Source organism: Camelina sativa, chromosome 17 (assembly GCF_030686135.1).
Source record: "Camelina sativa cultivar CO46 ecotype springtype chromosome 17, ASM3068613v1".
NCBI lineage: Eukaryota > Viridiplantae > Streptophyta > Magnoliopsida > Brassicales > Brassicaceae > Camelina > Camelina sativa.
The window spans coordinates 17,847,499-17,863,490 of NC_141896.1; the positions used below are offsets into that span (position 1 = coordinate 17,847,499).

Genomic DNA, 15,992 nt, shown 5'->3' on the forward strand with positions numbered 1-15,992 from the left:
TCATCTTGATATATTTATTTCTTGTTCTTTTTTCTATGAAAATAGTTTATATAATGTTTTTATCTTTAAAAAAAAATTACTCGTTCCCGTATCTGATTTTCCCTGTACATTAGATTTTTTAATTAATTATGTATTAGTAAAACTAAAATTATTTGGGGTTAATTTCTGTGAACTAAAACTATAGACCAACCCACACTTTTGTGCAGGGTTTTTAATTTTTTAGAATTTGTTTAAATTTTTTATATTAGACAATTTATTAAAAATAGTGAGAAGACCTATAATATATAAATTTTGACAGAAAACATAAATTTGTCTAATTTAATTCAACCCAAAGTCTTTAGGAGCCATAATTATAGAAGTCCATTATAATAAGTATTGATAAAATAAAAAATGAAGTTGAAAATATTTAAAAACTAATAAGAACTAATATTATTATTAGTTTGGTAAAAATAAAAGAAAAATAAAAAAATAATGATATATGCAATTCAATTTGATCACGGATTCGGATATCCGCGAGTATCCGGCATTTTGGTCGGGTATCCGGTGGTCGGATATCCATTACTGACGGTTCCGGATATGGATAATGAAAATCGATATCCGACGGAGACGGATCCGGATTCGGATATACCCAAAAAGCCGGATATCCGGATCCGTCTCAGGGCTATGTAGAAGTAATAAAAAACTTTTTCAAAGTTGTAAAGGTTGCATTCATAAAAATTACTGATTCAAAATATAACTTTGTAATTAATTATTTTAAATGAAACTTTCTGATTGTTTGTTTAAATGGATATATGTCATGTTTTTTTGTTTTTTGTATACCTAAGTGTGCTCCCTAATTAATATTATAGATATATGATTATTTGTTTCTATCTAATTATATTAAATTTGATTTGTTTATTCCGTAAATATTTCACAATTTAAAACCAAATGAAATATGTTTACATATATATATATATATATAATTTTCGATTTAAATTCTTTGATTATTATAGAAGCAAACTTTAAATTTTAAACCATTTCCAAAAATATAAGATAATTTTTATTTTATAATTAATTTCGTAATTATTGTTTCCATAAATTATAGATTTTTGACTAACAGTTTTTGTTTACCATATATTGTTTATTTTTTTTTTTAATTATATAAGTAATTGAACCTGTTTGGCAACATGGATATATGTCATATTTTTTTTTTGTTTTTTTGTATTCCTAAGTGTGCTCCCCAATTAATAGTATAGACTAGGAGATATCCCGTGCTTAAAGCACGGATCAACATTTTTTTAAAAAAATTATAATATAATAATAAAAATTATTGTTATATATTTTTTAAAAAATTATTTGTTTGAGATAAGATTTTTTAATTGTTCTATAAATCTGTATATGTATTTTTTAATACTAATTATTTTAGAATATTATAGTATTTTATTTTTTATGTATATTACAGTTTTATATTGCTTGTTTGTTGTTTTTGCATCAATATTTTGTGAAATATGAAGTAGTAATTTTAATATTATAATTGTGAGTAAATAATATTTATTAATTTATCAAGTGTATAAGTTTAGTTTTACCAACCCGCCAATGTGGAAATTAAAACAAACATTTTTTTTTCCTTGAGTAATATATCTTTTACATTAAAAAAAAAAGTAATATATCTTTGTTTTATAAACTTCAAATCACAACATATGCAGAAAAAATTCTGCATATTTATTAATCATAAGTATTATATGGTGAAGATTTGGTGAAGATGGTGTCTTCGCCCTCCGACTGGCCAGCCTTCTCAGCCTACCTCAGCGACATCAAAGTGGATATGGAAGAATTCACAAGCTTCTCGTTGACTCTGATTTCGAGGAATGCGAATGTTCTTGCGGATAGACTGACGCGACAAGTTCGGACCCAACCGCATGTAGTTACTTATGTAAACCATTCCTACTCTAATTGGCTCACTTGAGCTGATCTGTTTCGATTTTGTTGTCAAAAAAAGAGAAAAAAAGTATTATATGAAAATTCCAAACAATTTATAAATAAAATAAAAGAAAAATGATAGGAGAATCGTAATTTGAAATCTTAATAAAATTTTTGAACTCTAGTTATTAAAAATAATTTTATTGTATACTTGGATATAAAATCTTAATTTTGAAATTCTGATTGGTTTCTATTTTTTAAAATATTTAGTAATTATCGTCCATAATTTTATTAGAGATAAAAAATATTTTTTTTTACTTAATCTGTATTTTTAAAAAATCTTAGCTGTTAATTTTTTTTTTTTTTTTTAACCACAAATTAGTTTTGATTTGAATAGATTTTTTTTAGTTTGCTAGATTTTTTTTATCTCTCAGCTTTTTTGCTTTTTAATTAATTATATTTATTTAATTAATTAATTAATCTTAATTAAAATTTTCTAATGGCAATTAATATAGTAGCATACATGAGTGTCTGTCTATAGATACTAAAATGAAAGCCATTTATTCGAGCTTCTATATTTCGAATTGATTACGTATGCCCAGTGCCGCTGGTTATCACACTGGTCAGATAGGAACATTGAATAAGAAAAATTGTACTCGAGTACGAACCAAACAATTCTCTGAACTAAATGAACATTATTATTTCCTGTGTGTTCTGATGTGATATTGAAGAAACGTGACAGGAAAAGAGCTATACGCCTAAGTATGAGAAGCTAATCTTTACATGTAAAAGAATTTGTACAGAAGAACGAAAAATGTTAGAAATCATCAGCGCGGTGGATCTCGCCCATAAGAATTCGATTGCTAGTGACTTTGAAACCGAGAAGAGCTGGATCTATCTGCTTCCCTTTCTTCCCTTTCTTCTTCCCACCTCCACCTTTGCTTCCTTCGGTTGTATTAGTTGACTCTACCGCCACCTTCTTCATGCTATTACTCTTCTTCAACATCTCACTGAATGACGGCTCTGCAGTCATCCCTTTGTTTCCCGCTGCTCCTGATTCCCGTCTCACACCTCCTGATGATAAAATGAGACTCATCTTGTTAAAAAAAATGCCCAAAAGACACAAAAGCACACTTGATGAGTTACATACCTTCTATCCCACTATAAGAACTTGCTGTCCTGCTAGCTGTGTCAGACATACGCTCGAGCAATCCTTCATGTGATGATGAAGAATGGGATGAAGGAGGCCTTTTTAACAAAACTGATTCCTGCCCATGTGATGGCACTACCAACCTACAAACAATCACTTCAAACTTTAATCGGCAGGTATATAGAGGTAAACTAAAGGCTTAACTTATTCAATCTACTGGTGCTAAAATGTCAGAATACAAAAGTTACCTATCTTTCCTTCTATCTTCTCCAACCACGTTATCACTGTATTGGTCTGCAGCAACATAATATCAGGATAAGCCTTCATAATAACAAAGTAAAAATCAACCTTCCAAACCATGAACGCAGGGAAGACCATATCTTAAATGATGCAATTACTGTAAAAGATATGTATATACCAGAGATATTGAAAGAAGACTGTTGTTGGCCACGCGTAACAACAGGAAGCTCCCCTTGAACCAGAGAGTCTAATACTGCTTGCTTGCCCATTCTGTCTTGGGCTTCAAATGACATCATCCTTCCCATTCCCTCATTTTTTGGCGGCACATTGTTCCACGTTTTGATGTCATTTGCGTCCTTGTTCATAGCAAACATATTACTAAAGGCTTGACCTTCATTCTGAGTGGACCGTCCACCATCGATAATTCCAGAAAGCAAGGAATTATTACGGTGCAACGATCCCATATTGTTCCTATCTCCCGGTATTCTGTTGACCTGTTCCTCAGATAATGACCGAGCCCCAAAGGCAGATGAAGCGTTTAGACTACCACCATGGTCCGCAAGGCCACCATGCGTTTGAATCCCTGGGGTAAGGCCTGAAGGAGCCATCCTGTCATAAGTATCCCCGAGGTTCATGCTTGGTGACTCAGTAGATTGATGGCCGGGTCTCTGGTGAAGCAACTCCATAAAGAGCTGCTTTGACTTGTCGTTTGTCGATCCACCTACCATCCAAGAGTTGGAATCTTCACCCTGTCTTCTAATTTCCGACCTCATTTGATGATGTTCAGTTTCCATATTTGATCTACGAAATTGAGATTCGGCCCAGTCACCAGCTAGCTGTGTATCGGTTCCAGACCAGCGTCCTTCCATTGGTTCCAGTTGTGAAAAATGTGGTTCACCCAATGGTAAACGGGGATTCTGATGGTTGAAACCATGAGTGGAATTTCCCAATCTGCCAGAAGATTGCATATGGGCAGTAGCATCCCGCAACTCAAGACCCTGAGAGAGACCAAGACCATTTACTGCATCCAGATTAATCCCCGATGCTGATCGCTCAAATGGAAGACCGTGCTCGAATAATTCTTGTCGAAGTTGTTGCTGATATGAAAGGTTCCGCTCAAGTTGACCAAACTGATCCTCAAAGGGTGGCCTCTGCTGATGTTGATTAAACTCTAACGGTCTAAATCCTGCAGAAGAGCGCGACCGGTTGATCCCAGAATGAGTTCTTAGAAGCTGATCATTATGGTCAGACGGCCACAGAGGGTCAATATGTCTCTGTTCCTCCAGTAATGAATTGTGCCTCACACCATTTGCCAATTGCATAAGCTGCTCTTGCTGAAGCAGCTGGTACTCCAAAGACCGTATTGGATCAGATTGCAGTTGTCCATGTTGAGATTGCATTTGTCCATATTGAGATTGCTTTTGTGTTAAAAGTAGCTGTTCAAGCAGCTCCCTTTGGTGGCCTTCATGTAACAGCTGCCCAAAATTTCCTCCGGCAAGTTGCTCATTGTATGGTGCGAAATTTTGTGACGGATGGCCAGAACTATTTTGCAATTCATTCATCAGATGCTGCTCTAACAACATCTGATCAACACTGTTGGACCGAGGGAAGTCATGTGACTGCCCGAACCTTGAATCAGGAGTCTGTCCTTGTAAAATCTGTTGAAAATGTAATTGACGAGCATGGGACTGCTGTTGCTCCTGTAAGAGCTTCTGATGTAACTGATGCTCTTGTTGTAGCTGATGCTGTTGCAACTGAATCTTCTGCTGCTGTTGCAACTGAAGCTTCTGCTGCTGTTGCAATTGAAGCTTCTGCTGCTGTTGCAACTGCATCTTCTGTTGATGCTGCATCTGGAAAGCTATTAAATGCTCCAGATCCTGAGCTTGATCTCCTAAATGTAATTGTGATAGCATATCCCGATTCTGGAATTGCTGTTGGTGAAGTTGATTTGATGGAAGTTGATCCCCATGGCTAAAGAAGTTGGATTCATGTTCAAACTGTGACATACGGTTAGCAGCCAGACTATCGAGGGACATGGTGGGGTCAATTTGTGTATTTCTTCGGGAATTGATGGGACGGTTGTCTATTGAACTGGTAAGCTCCTCCATTGCACCATAAGACCTGTTTGATAAATGGTTAACTGGTGTACTACCGCTCTCTAGTTCAGACCACAATACACCAAAGGGGTGCAGCGTATTCTCATTCTGATTACGAGTAGCAGCCTTAGTTGATTCAACAGGAATAGCAGACTGGCCAGGAAATTCCATTAAAGCATCATGAATACTTGTAGAAGATTTTATTGATGATGCATAACCAGAACCTCCAGCTCTTCCTGGGAATACAATTTCTGATTTAGAAAAAAATACAAAAAACATTCTTAGTCTTGATGAACACAAAGAGATTAATATGCACATGAAAGCTTCACCACAAGTATATGAAACCCAAAGAAAGACAAATGTCCTAGCTCGCAAATGCACACAAATGAGAAAAGGTTAGCAGCAGAAATATACCTTCATCTTGGGCAGAGAAGTCCAAGAAACTTCGGTCCTCAGCATGTGGTGGTTTCACATAAACTTCAGACTCAGATATTCTCTGAAAATTATCCTGAGCTGAAGGGTTGTTATACGCAGAAAAAGAACGCGACGTGGCAGTTATAGAGGATGAATCATTGGATTCTGCTACAGGTGCAATTGATAAACCAGCGTCTGAATCTGCTTTTAAAGTAGTCTCTTCTAACTCATTCTTTTGGTCACTGATATGCGCATCGATGCTTTCTGCCTTCAAATATGACATGACCCTGCCTAGATCTTGAAAAGGAGTTCCTTCTGGAGCATTTGCCAAGCGAACCTGTAGGTCCGTCCCAAAAAACCCTTGTTCAAACCATGAAATAATGTCAGAACCAATGAAAGGTCCCTGAATTACTCCTTGTGGATCAATATACAAGAACAAAAACTCCTCAGGTGGCATAGCCCCTTCTGAGTGATTCACTTCAATATCTGGTTGCTGCAGCTTTCCCATATAATCTTGCTCGAAAGAGGCAACAACGGATTCACTCCCATCCAGCGCAGCTGATTTAGTAAAAGCGGATCTAACCGCTTCAGGACTTCCATGAGAAAGTTGATAATCAGCTCCAACAGGTCCATAACTCTCAGAAGCCACTGAATTCCTTGAGACGCTTGACGCACCCCCCAGACCTCCATTTTGACTACCAAGTAACCCTACAATAATAATTTTTTGACTTTTGTTCAGAATATATAGGACATTAGAAAAATCCAGTAAACTCATAAAGATAAGACATTTTTAAAACAATACAAGATATTAAAGACCCATTTGATACTTATCACACACGTACCAGAATCACTATTTTGCATGGAAACATTGTCACCATTCACAAACCCTACCAAAGAACTATCCGCTCTTGTTTCACCTGAGTCAGGTCAGAGAAGCATTCATCAAATTATGCTAGGTGGAAAGATAGAGGCCAAGCAGCTAAAGACAAGATAACATACCCATGCTGTTTTCACCTGAGGATTCTTCCTCAGATGGAGTGTAAACTTCGCTACTAATGATCCTTCCCTTCCATATGCCGTTAAGGCTTGCCTGATAGATAAGATACCCGTCAACAAACTCAGTTGCGAATAAGAAATAAAAAAATTAATGACACACTCATGTAAAAGGGCAATGGAAGCCAGTTCTCAGTGGTTACCATACCTCTTCGTCGGCATCAGGTGCAATAAAAGCAAGAGGATTGATCAAAGCCACTTGAGTAATGGAGGCAACTTCCTCCATCTCAGTCGGTATCCTACCTAGGGAAGAATCAGGCTTCTGTGTTCTATACAAGTCAAGCAACTTACCCCTTGGATACCGAAACATAGAGGCTGAAGCGCTTTGTTTACCAGGAATACTTTCATTTCCTAAAAAAGTACATGCACCAGCACCAATTGAGGAGGTTGACGAACCCCTCCCAACTGCAGATGCCCTTCCTCGGCCCACAGTGAAGCCTAAATTTGGGCCCTCGGCTCGTCCTCTATCAAGTCCAAAGCCAGGTGCAGCGCGATAAGAAGTTGGCCCAGCAGACTGGGATTCCATCCTATGACGTGGCCTCCATTTGTCACGAGGGTCAGAGTCCCGTTCAGAAGTAGCACGGATGCTGCTAACCACAGATTGACTTTCACTATGAGGCTCTTCCTTGTCCTTGTTATTATTATCTACCTTCTCAGAACGGGTTTCTTTCTCTTTGTCATCAGGACCCCAGCGAGATGACCATTTGTTGTCGCGGCGAGGTTCATGTACAGCAGCACGAGAAGTAACATCATGCCACCTATCAGAAGAAGCAGTGGTTTTAGTGTCACCAGTTTCTCTAGTAGTTGGGACATTGTCAATGCGACGTTCAGTTTTTCTTCGATCAGCTTTCCTGACACCGAGTAAACCAGTTTCTCTTTCCTCTTCACGCCATCTGCGACTAGTTTCATTCTCAGGAACAATTTTCCTCCAGTCCTTTTTGTCTTCGGGTGCATCCAAGCGCCATGCATCCTTGAGATTAGGGTCACTTGGGTTTCCCATGGGCACAGGAGTAGGAGATCGAACATCCTACCACAGAGCCACAACAAGATCAGATGAAAGAGTATGTAAAAATGTTACAGAGAAACAGCAAAACTCATCTAAGAACTTGATACTGTCTAGATACGAAGCCTTATTAAGGTGATAAAAAGAGAAGAAACGTTAGGCATATAAGGTACTATACCATCTTGCTATCGCTTGATTTCGTGTAAAGCCACTGGGGAGACAAAGGAATGTTGTTATCTGAGGCCAATTCTGCACAAAAATAACAAAGACAAGCTAGTCAAATGGCTGAAGGAAATCTAACTAACCGAGTCAGGAAACCAATAGTGCAGGAATTTAGAGGCACGGAACAAATCATTGGTTCTTAGTTCCTCCAGATCCCAAACTCTGGAATCGGAAACAAAAGAGGATTACGTCTCACGTTTGAATCCAAACATGAAGTTGCTAATGCATCAAAAAGCGGACATAACAAGGTTGCTAATTAAAATCGTAGAACCCTAATCAGCACAACAATAATAGCTAGGTCAAATTGTGATGAATCTGATAGATATAAATGGCTGCCGCATCCTATAGGGGAATTCAGATCCAGACACCAATCGATTACATTCGTTTCTCCGCATTCGAATCGGTCCAGAGAGAAATGAATTCAAATTCAAATTAACGAAATCCAAAACAGAAGAAGAAGAAGAAGACGACGAGGATTGAGAGGCGCTGAGGGAAGTTACCTTTCAAGTGATCAGAAGATTTGGAAAAGACGAGATCGTCAGGCAGATCGAACTTCCCTTCGGCCATGGCAGGATTGAAACAACAACCGACTTCGAGATTACGTAAGAAGAAGGAGACGACGGAGGCACGGAGCGAGCGCAGTAGAAAAAAGCCAAGTTAGAGAGGGCTTTGGAGAGATTTGACAGAGAAACTTTTTTTGATTGCTTGTTGTGGATTTAAAGCCTTTAGGAAGAGAAGAAAGCTTTTTTGGTTTCGTGTCTCTGAGATCGAGAGTGAGTGAAGGAGCAAGAGATGAAGGGAAAAGGCTAAGGCAGAGGCTTTTGCTTGTTTGTTTACATTACCACACCGATCCGACTTTGTCCCAGGTTTTGTTTTGTTCCTTCTTTTTTTTTCTTTTCTTTGTCAACCCCCCAAGTGTTTTTATTTTTTTTTAAATTATCGTTATGTTTATTTATTAATCGTACTTTGTATAATGTATTATTAAGTTGAAATTTTCCCTTATTGTTTTGTTCCAATTTAATCAAAAGTTTCAATCAGAGTTAAAAAATGAGTATTGTAGTGGTATTTAAAAATTAACGTTTCTGCTTTAATTGTATTTTTTTTTTTTTTTGAAAAAGGATACATAAAAAGTGGTAACTTGATAATATTATGGTTGAAATATACTTTTAGCTTTTCAACAAGATTTGAAGATAAGGCTCTCGAATAGCTAAACCAAAATTCTGGTATTGAACCCACAGTGACAGTGTAGTCAGTCTATATAACTAAGGGACATCGAGGTTAAGGATTAAATTGAGTTGCCAAGAGCAAGTAATTGAGCACCTGACGAACAACTTTCTTTGTGACAAAAAAAGCAATAAAAAGGTAACAATACTCAAATCTCATGTTCGGCTTTGGTCTGGGGTGGCTCTGCTTTTTTGCTAAACCCGTTGCAGATTCAACATGTAAAACCAATAAACCCAACAACACAAGATTCAACATGTAAAACCAACCTCTGCTATTATTTTTTTGTTAAATCAGGAAAAGACAGAGACTTGATCTACGATTACAAACTACCGACCATGTTTCTAGCTTCACTTCCGCCTTAATTCTTTTTCAAACCACTGCTACAGCTTTTTGTGTTGCTAGCTCCCGGCGGATTTGGTGCATCTGATTCACCACACGCCCTTAGAACAGCCTCATTCTGCAAGAGACTCCCAGAAAAAAACTATTAAAAACAATATTTGTGTCGACAAAGATACAAGAGGATTGAGTTGAACTTCTTTTTTATTTATAAATTTATGGCTATTGACAAACATGTTGGTTTGAGCTCAAAATCACCAAATACAAGCTCAGATCGACAAGCTTTACCAAAAAGTACAACACAAGCATATTGAGAGATGGACAAGGAAAAATGAATTCCAAGAATTTGAATGTTTTGATAGGTATGCAAACACTAAATGTTTCTACTTTTGATTCACTATTATTACATCAACTCCTAGTTCCCAAGGCCTATCAAAAACAAGAACAAAATCTTTAGAAGCATAAGTAAAATTCACAAAATACACAATTGAGTTTGTCCATATAACTCAATACAACTAATCAAATCTGAGGAAACCACATCACACAAAACTGAACAATGCCTCAAAACAATTTTTGCAAATGAAAAACTCGTAATTTAGAAATGAACCCACCAACATTTTCTCAAGAAACATACACAGTCCTTATACTAATCCATGCTTGGCAGGTAAAAAAAAAAAACACATCGATCACGAATATAGATAAGAGTAGGAAAAATGGGAGACCAAAACCCTAAAAGATGGGAAAAGGAGAGTACCTGCCAAACGCGACGGAGGCGAGTTTTGGCATTGGCTTTACGAGTAGGTGTAAGCTTGATTCGCTTCCAAAGAAGACCACCGGAATCGTGCTTCTTCACTAGTTCCATCACCCTAGTTCCCCAAAACGCACCCATTCCTCCTCCCATCGCCGCCTCTCTCCTCTCTCTCTCTCTCTCACACACACACAAAGCAAATGTTTCTTCGAGATTAGTTTTCAGATTTCCCTCGATGAGCCCATTATTTTTAGTAGACTATAGGCCCATTTCCATCTACGAGCTTTACAATTTTTCAAATAATTCTAGTATTATTTAACCTTTTACTAGTTTCTGTATTATTGGTTTTTTTGTATTATTATAATACAGAAAAATAATTTTCTGTATTATTAGTTTGTTTTTCGTAATATTATAATTCCATTCACACACAAAAACAAAGAAATATGCCACATGTTTGTTCCGACAACCTTTGGGGTTTATTGGACACTGATAGTACTTTACAATTTTACATGATTGAAGATAAAAAGTAAAAGGTGGATTGACAATGTGAAGACAACAAAGAGTGGGGATACAGTATAATGATCAACGTCTACGAAATACATCCAATTTGGTAACTCGAGTAAAAATGCTATCTACAAAAATAATCCACACGGAGGACTTCTAATGTTTTCGTAAGTGCTAGAGAAAGGCAACAACATATGCCCTCATCTCAGAAATAACTCTAAGGTCAAACCCAAGAAACATAACAAGACATAACTCTCTCTCTCTCTCTCTTTTTCTTTGAGTTTACCAAGGTTTAAGGTCACCAGTCGGACCAGCAGTCCAGTTCAGTGCCTTCTCACCTGCCTTCAGGTATATGCTTTTGTCATGGGGTAACTTCCTACCTAACCCGTTAAGTATCTGATGGAATGCATCCCCTGGTTGTGCTGGTTGAGGGAAAAGCATGGCTCGTTTCATCGAAGGATTTGCGAGGAGTCTCTGTTTTCTGAGGATCACTTCTGTTGGTATTGACGTTAGGATCGTGTCTAGCTCAGGAACATCTTTCTCGGCAACAAAGACTCCTATTTCTTCCCAAGGGATGGCGTCTGCGAAAGGCAGTACTATGTCGTCCGCTATGATAACTGGAATGCACCCAAACACAACCGCTTCAACTAACCTCGGGCTCCATGGTGCCCACCCTAGAGGACATAGACAGAAGATGGCTCTTTGCATGTCTTCGTAGTATGTCGTCGGGTGATCTGTTGAGATGTCGAACAGAGGGTTGTTCTTAAAATTCTCCCACACCGCTGCTCTTGCACCTCTGTACAAAGAGAGAAGTTTCATTCAGTAAATTCCAAAACAACTTGATATAATCTTACTTTGACTTAGTTCCTAATGAGGAATGTATACGTGCTTCTTTTATTGTATGATACTATTGATTTTTCAAGTTGAAAAAATATATGTAAGACTAGTGAAACCCCATCACTTGAGAGTTTTACAAGTCTACAAAATGTGTACCTTGCATAATAGCCACCTTCTGGGTCGTTGTTAACATCGTAGAACAAACCACGGAAGTAGACAAAGATAGAACGTGGAATATCTGGAGGAATAAGATGGGCCTGCATCTTCTGTGGAGGTGCAAAAGGAGGAATAGTGATAGAGCCTTCGTCCAAACACACATGGTTCCTCTGACCAAATGTCTGAACCAAAGTTGCTCGCTGGAGTAGCGGAAGAATCCCTCTTTCAATGGCTTTTTCCTCCTGTTCAATGTATATTAAATCTTCAATTCCCACACAAATCAAATCATTGGACTATTCTACAATCTTAAGAAATACAAATCATAAGCACTAGTGTGATGATGACACAACAGCTAACTTTAAGCTAATAATCATGTACATTGTTAGATCAAAGAGATCTACCTGATAGTGGAAGCAAGCTCCAAAGTCATGGGGCACAACAAAGAAGTGATCAGCACCTTCAGTCCGATTCCAATAAGGCCAATTTGACGAGACTAGCTGTATGGCACTTCTCATCATACGCGGAGATTTAAAAGGCAATGGCAAACCCGTAGGAGTGAGATCACAAGTAGGGTAAATAGGAGTGTAAAACCAATCAGCTTCATCAGGATTACGCGTTCGAACAGGACTAGATAATAGAAACCTATGCATAAAAATCTCAGCAGCAAACATGTGTGTAAGACATCTAGGATCCTTTTGAAGTAATTTCTTATTGTACTTGCTTGGAAGCTCGTATACATAAACCTTAAGCTTTCCAACTGGATTATCCTCTAAAACATCACCAGCACTTCCTGCATTTTAACAAAAAAAACCTTTTTGTTGAGCTCTCTCTTAACACAGCAAATCAAAATTGCTTATATACAATATAACATAAACCAATTTGTAAAGGAACACAACACATTTCAAATAAATTTGACTAAAAAACTAGTGATTAATCACATTCCAAAGTTGTACCTGAGATTCGCTCTGTCCGAAGGGTTTGTTCAGCGGAAGAAGCGGAGAAGAAGAGGAAAAGGATAATGGCGGAGAGGGAAGAGCGAATCTTCATATCCGACGGAGATGTGTGGGTCGGGTAATGGTTGGATCGAAGAAGAGAGAAGAAGGAAGAGGAAGCATATAAGGGAAGAGTATCGTTGGGAGGTCATGGGCGCAGTGGTTGACGAGTTTACTTCGGGATTAGGTTTTAGGGTTTTTTTATTCATAAGGAAGATGCGAATTTCTGAAAACGAAACATCAAGAAGAAGATGGAAAACGAAATTTAGGGGAAATAAATAGCTTCAAGTCACAGACAAGTGTCTCAAGAATTTGCTTGTGTTGTACTTTCCAATTCAACGACCAGACAGACACGGAGGTAAAAGTGGTTCACGACGTCACAAAGTCAAAACGCGCGGTTCCATCATGGGCTAAGTTAATGTCCATTATTAGGGCCTGATTGACATTAAGTGGCCCATTAGACATCACAATGAGGATGCTAAGATTTGTGTGCTTATTATTCTCTTTGATTATCTCCCAATGGCTGCTATGCTAACATAATTTTCTCCCAATGGCTGCTAGAGACTACAATGGCTGCTAACATAAATTGAGGAAAATTGTAGTCTAAAATTTAACTTTTAAACTGGCAAAAATAGACTGGACAATATACTTTGATATTCAATCTAATTATATAAACAAAGATCATACATATGGAATGTTGGGAGATCAGATCATAATACAGTGTGGTACACTAAACTTATTAGTTTGTCATCAAATTAAAAAGAATCAAAAAGATTGGTTATGACAAATTTTCTATGAAGAATCAAGTAGAAAAGTCAATGGCTGAGTGACATGAGTTGTTAGGTTGGTTTAGACTTTAGACCTCAATAGGCATCATTGATCACGGCGCTTGTTCAATTTATTCCGTCTCCAATTGGTACATTCCTTTTTAAAGATCTCTCTCAGTTCCAAAGAAAATGCAAACAATAATTTCTCCACTACTTGTCTCTCATCGTCTCTCACTTGCTCCTTCTGTCCCTCGTCTTCTCAACAACCACCACCGTGCTCCTCCTTCGATCCGCCTCTCAAGTCACCGTTCTACCAACTCCCTCCGCCTCTTCTCCTCCGCAGGTAGACCCGACCCCACCACCTCTTTTATTTCATTTAAAAAAAAAAACGTTTTTGTTTTCTTTTGGAAAAAGAAGGATATTTTTTTGATTGGGTGGGGCAAATACGTCAAAACGGGAAATCATTTTTGGGATAAATTGGTCATTTTTGTCATCACTGTTTTCTCATTCGAGTCTTAGGTCTGTGTCTGTGTGTGTTTTTACAAATCTGACGCCGAGTATTGTGCTTAAAGTAGCAGCAGCAGCAGCATCAGCGAGTCGGGACAGTGAAATGGCGACTGAAGATGTGCAAGATCCGAGAATCGCCAAGATCGCTTCTTCCATTAGAGTCATCCCCGACTTCCCTAAACCAGGTTCTCTTCTTGTTACTTATAGCAATTATCGTCTCTTAGTCTTCATCTGAGTTGTGATCTTAATTGTAAGTTTTTGTTTCTCTGGATTGGATTATATTTTCGCAGGGATCATGTTTCAGGACATAACGACGCTTCTTCTCGACACTGAGGCCTTTAAGGATACCATTGCTTTGTTTGTTGAGAGATACAAAGACAAAGACATATCTGTTGTTGCAGGTAACTCTTTTGTGTGGTCTGTTTTGGTCCATTGATAATTCCAAGTACCAAGATTAGTTGCTTTTTTTAATTGGTCTTATATTGGCCTTTGTTTAAATTCTGAGTTTGTTACTTTAAAATGGAAGTTTGTATCTCTGGTATATTAATGAATTGGTGGATGATATTTTTTTTCACTCTTACTTAAATGGAGGATGTTGTGGTGAATGCAGGTGTTGAAGCTAGAGGTTTCATTTTTGGCCCTCCTATTGCGTTGGCTATTGGTGCCAAATTTGTTCCCATGAGGAAGCCCAAGAAGTTGCCTGGTATTTTTTTCTTTTCTTTCTTCTAGTGTGACTTGCTGTTCTAATATCTAGTTACATCAAACTGTCTCAGTTAGCTCTAAGTTTACAATTGTTAGTATCTCGGACTTGAGTAAGGTGACTTTTATCTTCCTATCTATGGCTTCGATTACTCTATGATGCTGCTCATTTGCTAGATCATATATCTTTGTGGTAACTCCCAGTAGCTTGAGTGGGTTTTTTTGGTTACATATCCATGGTGTCTAAGTTGTTTATGTTGACCAATTACGAAAAAGGTGTTAAGTCATTTAGAGACTTGTTGAGCAGTGCCAAATTATCCTTGTAAGTAAATTCTATGCCTAATGATTTTTGGTTTCTTTAATAGGGAAGGTTATTTCAGAGGAGTATTCGTTGGAGTATGGAACAGATAAGATTGAGATGCATGTAGGTGCAGTAGAGCCTGGTGAGCGTGCTATTATCATAGATGACCTTATTGCCACGGGAGGGACTCTCGCTGCTGCAATCCGACTACTTGGTAAGTGCAATATTGAGAAGTAGATCAGTTTATCCTTTTGATAACGCAGCTCAAGTCCGTAATCACAAAATGTTTCTGTTAAACTTTTGACTCTTTCTCTCTCTCTCTCTCTCTCTCTCTCTCACTCCTGCAACTTGGTTGTGTGTTTGCAGAGCGAGTAGGAGTGAAGATTGTTGAGTGTGCTTGCGTAATTGAGTTACCAGAGCTTAAGGTTTAGCTTCGTTATCTCTTTTTTTCTCTATCTGCTTCCAGTCTCTCACACTTATTTGCTTACAAAGAGGTGTATGTGGCTGTAATGTTTTTGAAGGGAAAGGATAAACTAGGAGAGACGCCGCTATTTGTTCTTGTAAGCTCGGCTTAACAAGAAGAAACCTAAAGGGGGATTATTGATTGGATCAAGTGTTGGTTCTATTTTTCATGTATGGTGAGACATTTTACTTGGGATTTGATCCATGTTGTTTCAAAATTATCATAATCGGCTCAGACTAGAAAATTGGCATTTGAATGTCAGGATTCGATTGCAGTTCCGTTTGTTGAACCAATAAAAACCCCAATTAATAATAAGGTGTTATGGGTTTAATTAATACAGAATCAAGTTCTAATGAGGGAAACTCGAGCAGGGGATTAAGA

At 37.8% G+C, this 15,992-nt stretch overlaps 4 protein-coding genes across 9 annotated transcripts; 1 reads left to right on the forward strand and 3 right to left on the reverse strand.

Moving 5' to 3' along the window:
- Positions 1-2,579: 2,579 nt before the first annotated feature.
- Positions 2,580-8,982, reverse strand: LOC104757065 (uncharacterized). 4 transcript variants are annotated; one of them, XR_015586547.1, is made up of 10 exons: positions 8,578-8,925; positions 8,034-8,104; positions 7,001-7,879; positions 6,799-6,889; positions 6,642-6,716; positions 5,800-6,507; positions 3,468-5,621; positions 3,298-3,370; positions 3,050-3,192; positions 2,580-2,973 (listed from the first exon to the last, which is right to left on the reverse strand). XR_015586547.1 is itself a non-coding variant. In XM_010479777.3 (10 exons), exons 1-10 carry the CDS (start codon positions 8,642-8,644, stop codon positions 2,717-2,719), a joined length of 4,506 nt encoding a protein of 1,501 aa, XP_010478079.2. In that variant the 5' UTR covers positions 8,645-8,982; the 3' UTR covers positions 2,580-2,716. The 4 variants fall into 4 exon arrangements, 2 of the variants coding, with proteins under 2 accessions (XP_010478079.2, XP_010478080.2); XR_015586546.1 differs by having other exon boundaries at positions 3,468-5,636; XM_010479777.3 differs by having other exon boundaries at positions 3,298-3,343; positions 3,468-5,636; positions 8,578-8,982.
- A 407-nt stretch (positions 8,983-9,389) lies between these two features.
- Positions 9,390-10,681, reverse strand: LOC104757067 (uncharacterized). The gene is made up of 2 exons (XM_010479780.3): positions 10,392-10,681; positions 9,390-9,758 (listed from the first exon to the last, which is right to left on the reverse strand). The coding sequence occupies exons 1-2, from the start codon at positions 10,536-10,538 to the stop codon at positions 9,660-9,662; spliced, it is 246 nt and encodes an 81-aa protein (XP_010478082.1). The 5' UTR covers positions 10,539-10,681; the 3' UTR covers positions 9,390-9,659.
- Positions 10,682-10,898: 217 nt separating this feature from the next.
- Positions 10,899-13,228, reverse strand: LOC104757068 (putative beta-1,4-xylosyltransferase IRX10). The gene is made up of 4 exons (XM_010479781.3): positions 12,836-13,228; positions 12,284-12,672; positions 11,883-12,124; positions 10,899-11,685 (listed from the first exon to the last, which is right to left on the reverse strand). Exons 1-4 carry the CDS (start codon positions 12,927-12,929, stop codon positions 11,172-11,174), a joined length of 1,239 nt encoding a protein of 412 aa, XP_010478083.1. The 5' UTR covers positions 12,930-13,228; the 3' UTR covers positions 10,899-11,171.
- A 258-nt stretch (positions 13,229-13,486) lies between these two features.
- Positions 13,487-15,946, forward strand: LOC104757069 (adenine phosphoribosyltransferase 1, chloroplastic). 3 transcript variants are annotated; one of them, XM_087494691.1, is made up of 7 exons: positions 13,487-13,984; positions 14,220-14,333; positions 14,439-14,549; positions 14,759-14,851; positions 15,213-15,362; positions 15,515-15,573; positions 15,670-15,946. In XM_087494691.1, the coding sequence occupies exons 1-7, from the start codon at positions 13,831-13,833 to the stop codon at positions 15,721-15,723; spliced, it is 735 nt and encodes a 244-aa protein (XP_087350817.1). In that variant the 5' UTR covers positions 13,487-13,830; the 3' UTR covers positions 15,724-15,946. The 3 variants fall into 3 exon arrangements, with proteins under 3 accessions (XP_087350817.1, XP_010478084.1, XP_019094247.1); XM_010479782.3 differs by having other exon boundaries at positions 13,574-13,984; positions 14,214-14,333; XM_019238702.2 differs by having other exon boundaries at positions 13,574-13,984; positions 14,217-14,333.
- The last annotated feature ends 46 nt before the right edge of the window (positions 15,947-15,992 follow it).

Coding starts and splice junctions, on each gene's coding strand:
- LOC104757065 (XM_010479777.3), bottom strand. CDS start 8,644: ATGGCCGAAGGGAAGTTCGATCTGCCTGACGATCTCGTCTTTTCCAAA. Junction 7,880..8,033: donor AATCAAGCGATAGCAAGATG/GTATAGTACCTT, acceptor GCTCTGTGGTAG/GATGTTCGATCTCCTACTCC. Junction 3,344..3,467: donor GTCTTCTTTCAATATCTCTG/GTATATACATAT, acceptor ATGTTGCTGCAG/ACCAATACAGTGATAACGTG.
- LOC104757067 (XM_010479780.3), bottom strand. CDS start 10,538: ATGGGAGGAGGAATGGGTGCGTTTTGGGGAACTAGGGTGATGGAACTA. Junction 9,759..10,391: donor GCCTCCGTCGCGTTTGGCAG/GTACTCTCCTTT, acceptor AGTCTCTTGCAG/AATGAGGCTGTTCTAAGGGC.
- LOC104757068 (XM_010479781.3), bottom strand. CDS start 12,929: ATGAAGATTCGCTCTTCCCTCTCCGCCATTATCCTTTTCCTCTTCTTC. Junction 12,125..12,283: donor GAGCTTGCTTCCACTATCAG/GTAGATCTCTTT, acceptor TACATTGAACAG/GAGGAAAAAGCCATTGAAAG. Junction 11,686..11,882: donor GAAGGTGGCTATTATGCAAG/GTACACATTTTG, acceptor CTCTTTGTACAG/AGGTGCAAGAGCAGCGGTGT.
- LOC104757069 (XM_010479782.3), top strand. CDS start 13,831: ATGCAAACAATAATTTCTCCACTACTTGTCTCTCATCGTCTCTCACTT. Junction 13,985..14,213: donor CCGCCTCTTCTCCTCCGCAG/GTAGACCCGACC, acceptor TTGTGCTTAAAG/TAGCAGCAGCAGCAGCATCA. Junction 15,363..15,514: donor TGCTGCAATCCGACTACTTG/GTAAGTGCAATA, acceptor GTGTGTTTGCAG/AGCGAGTAGGAGTGAAGATT.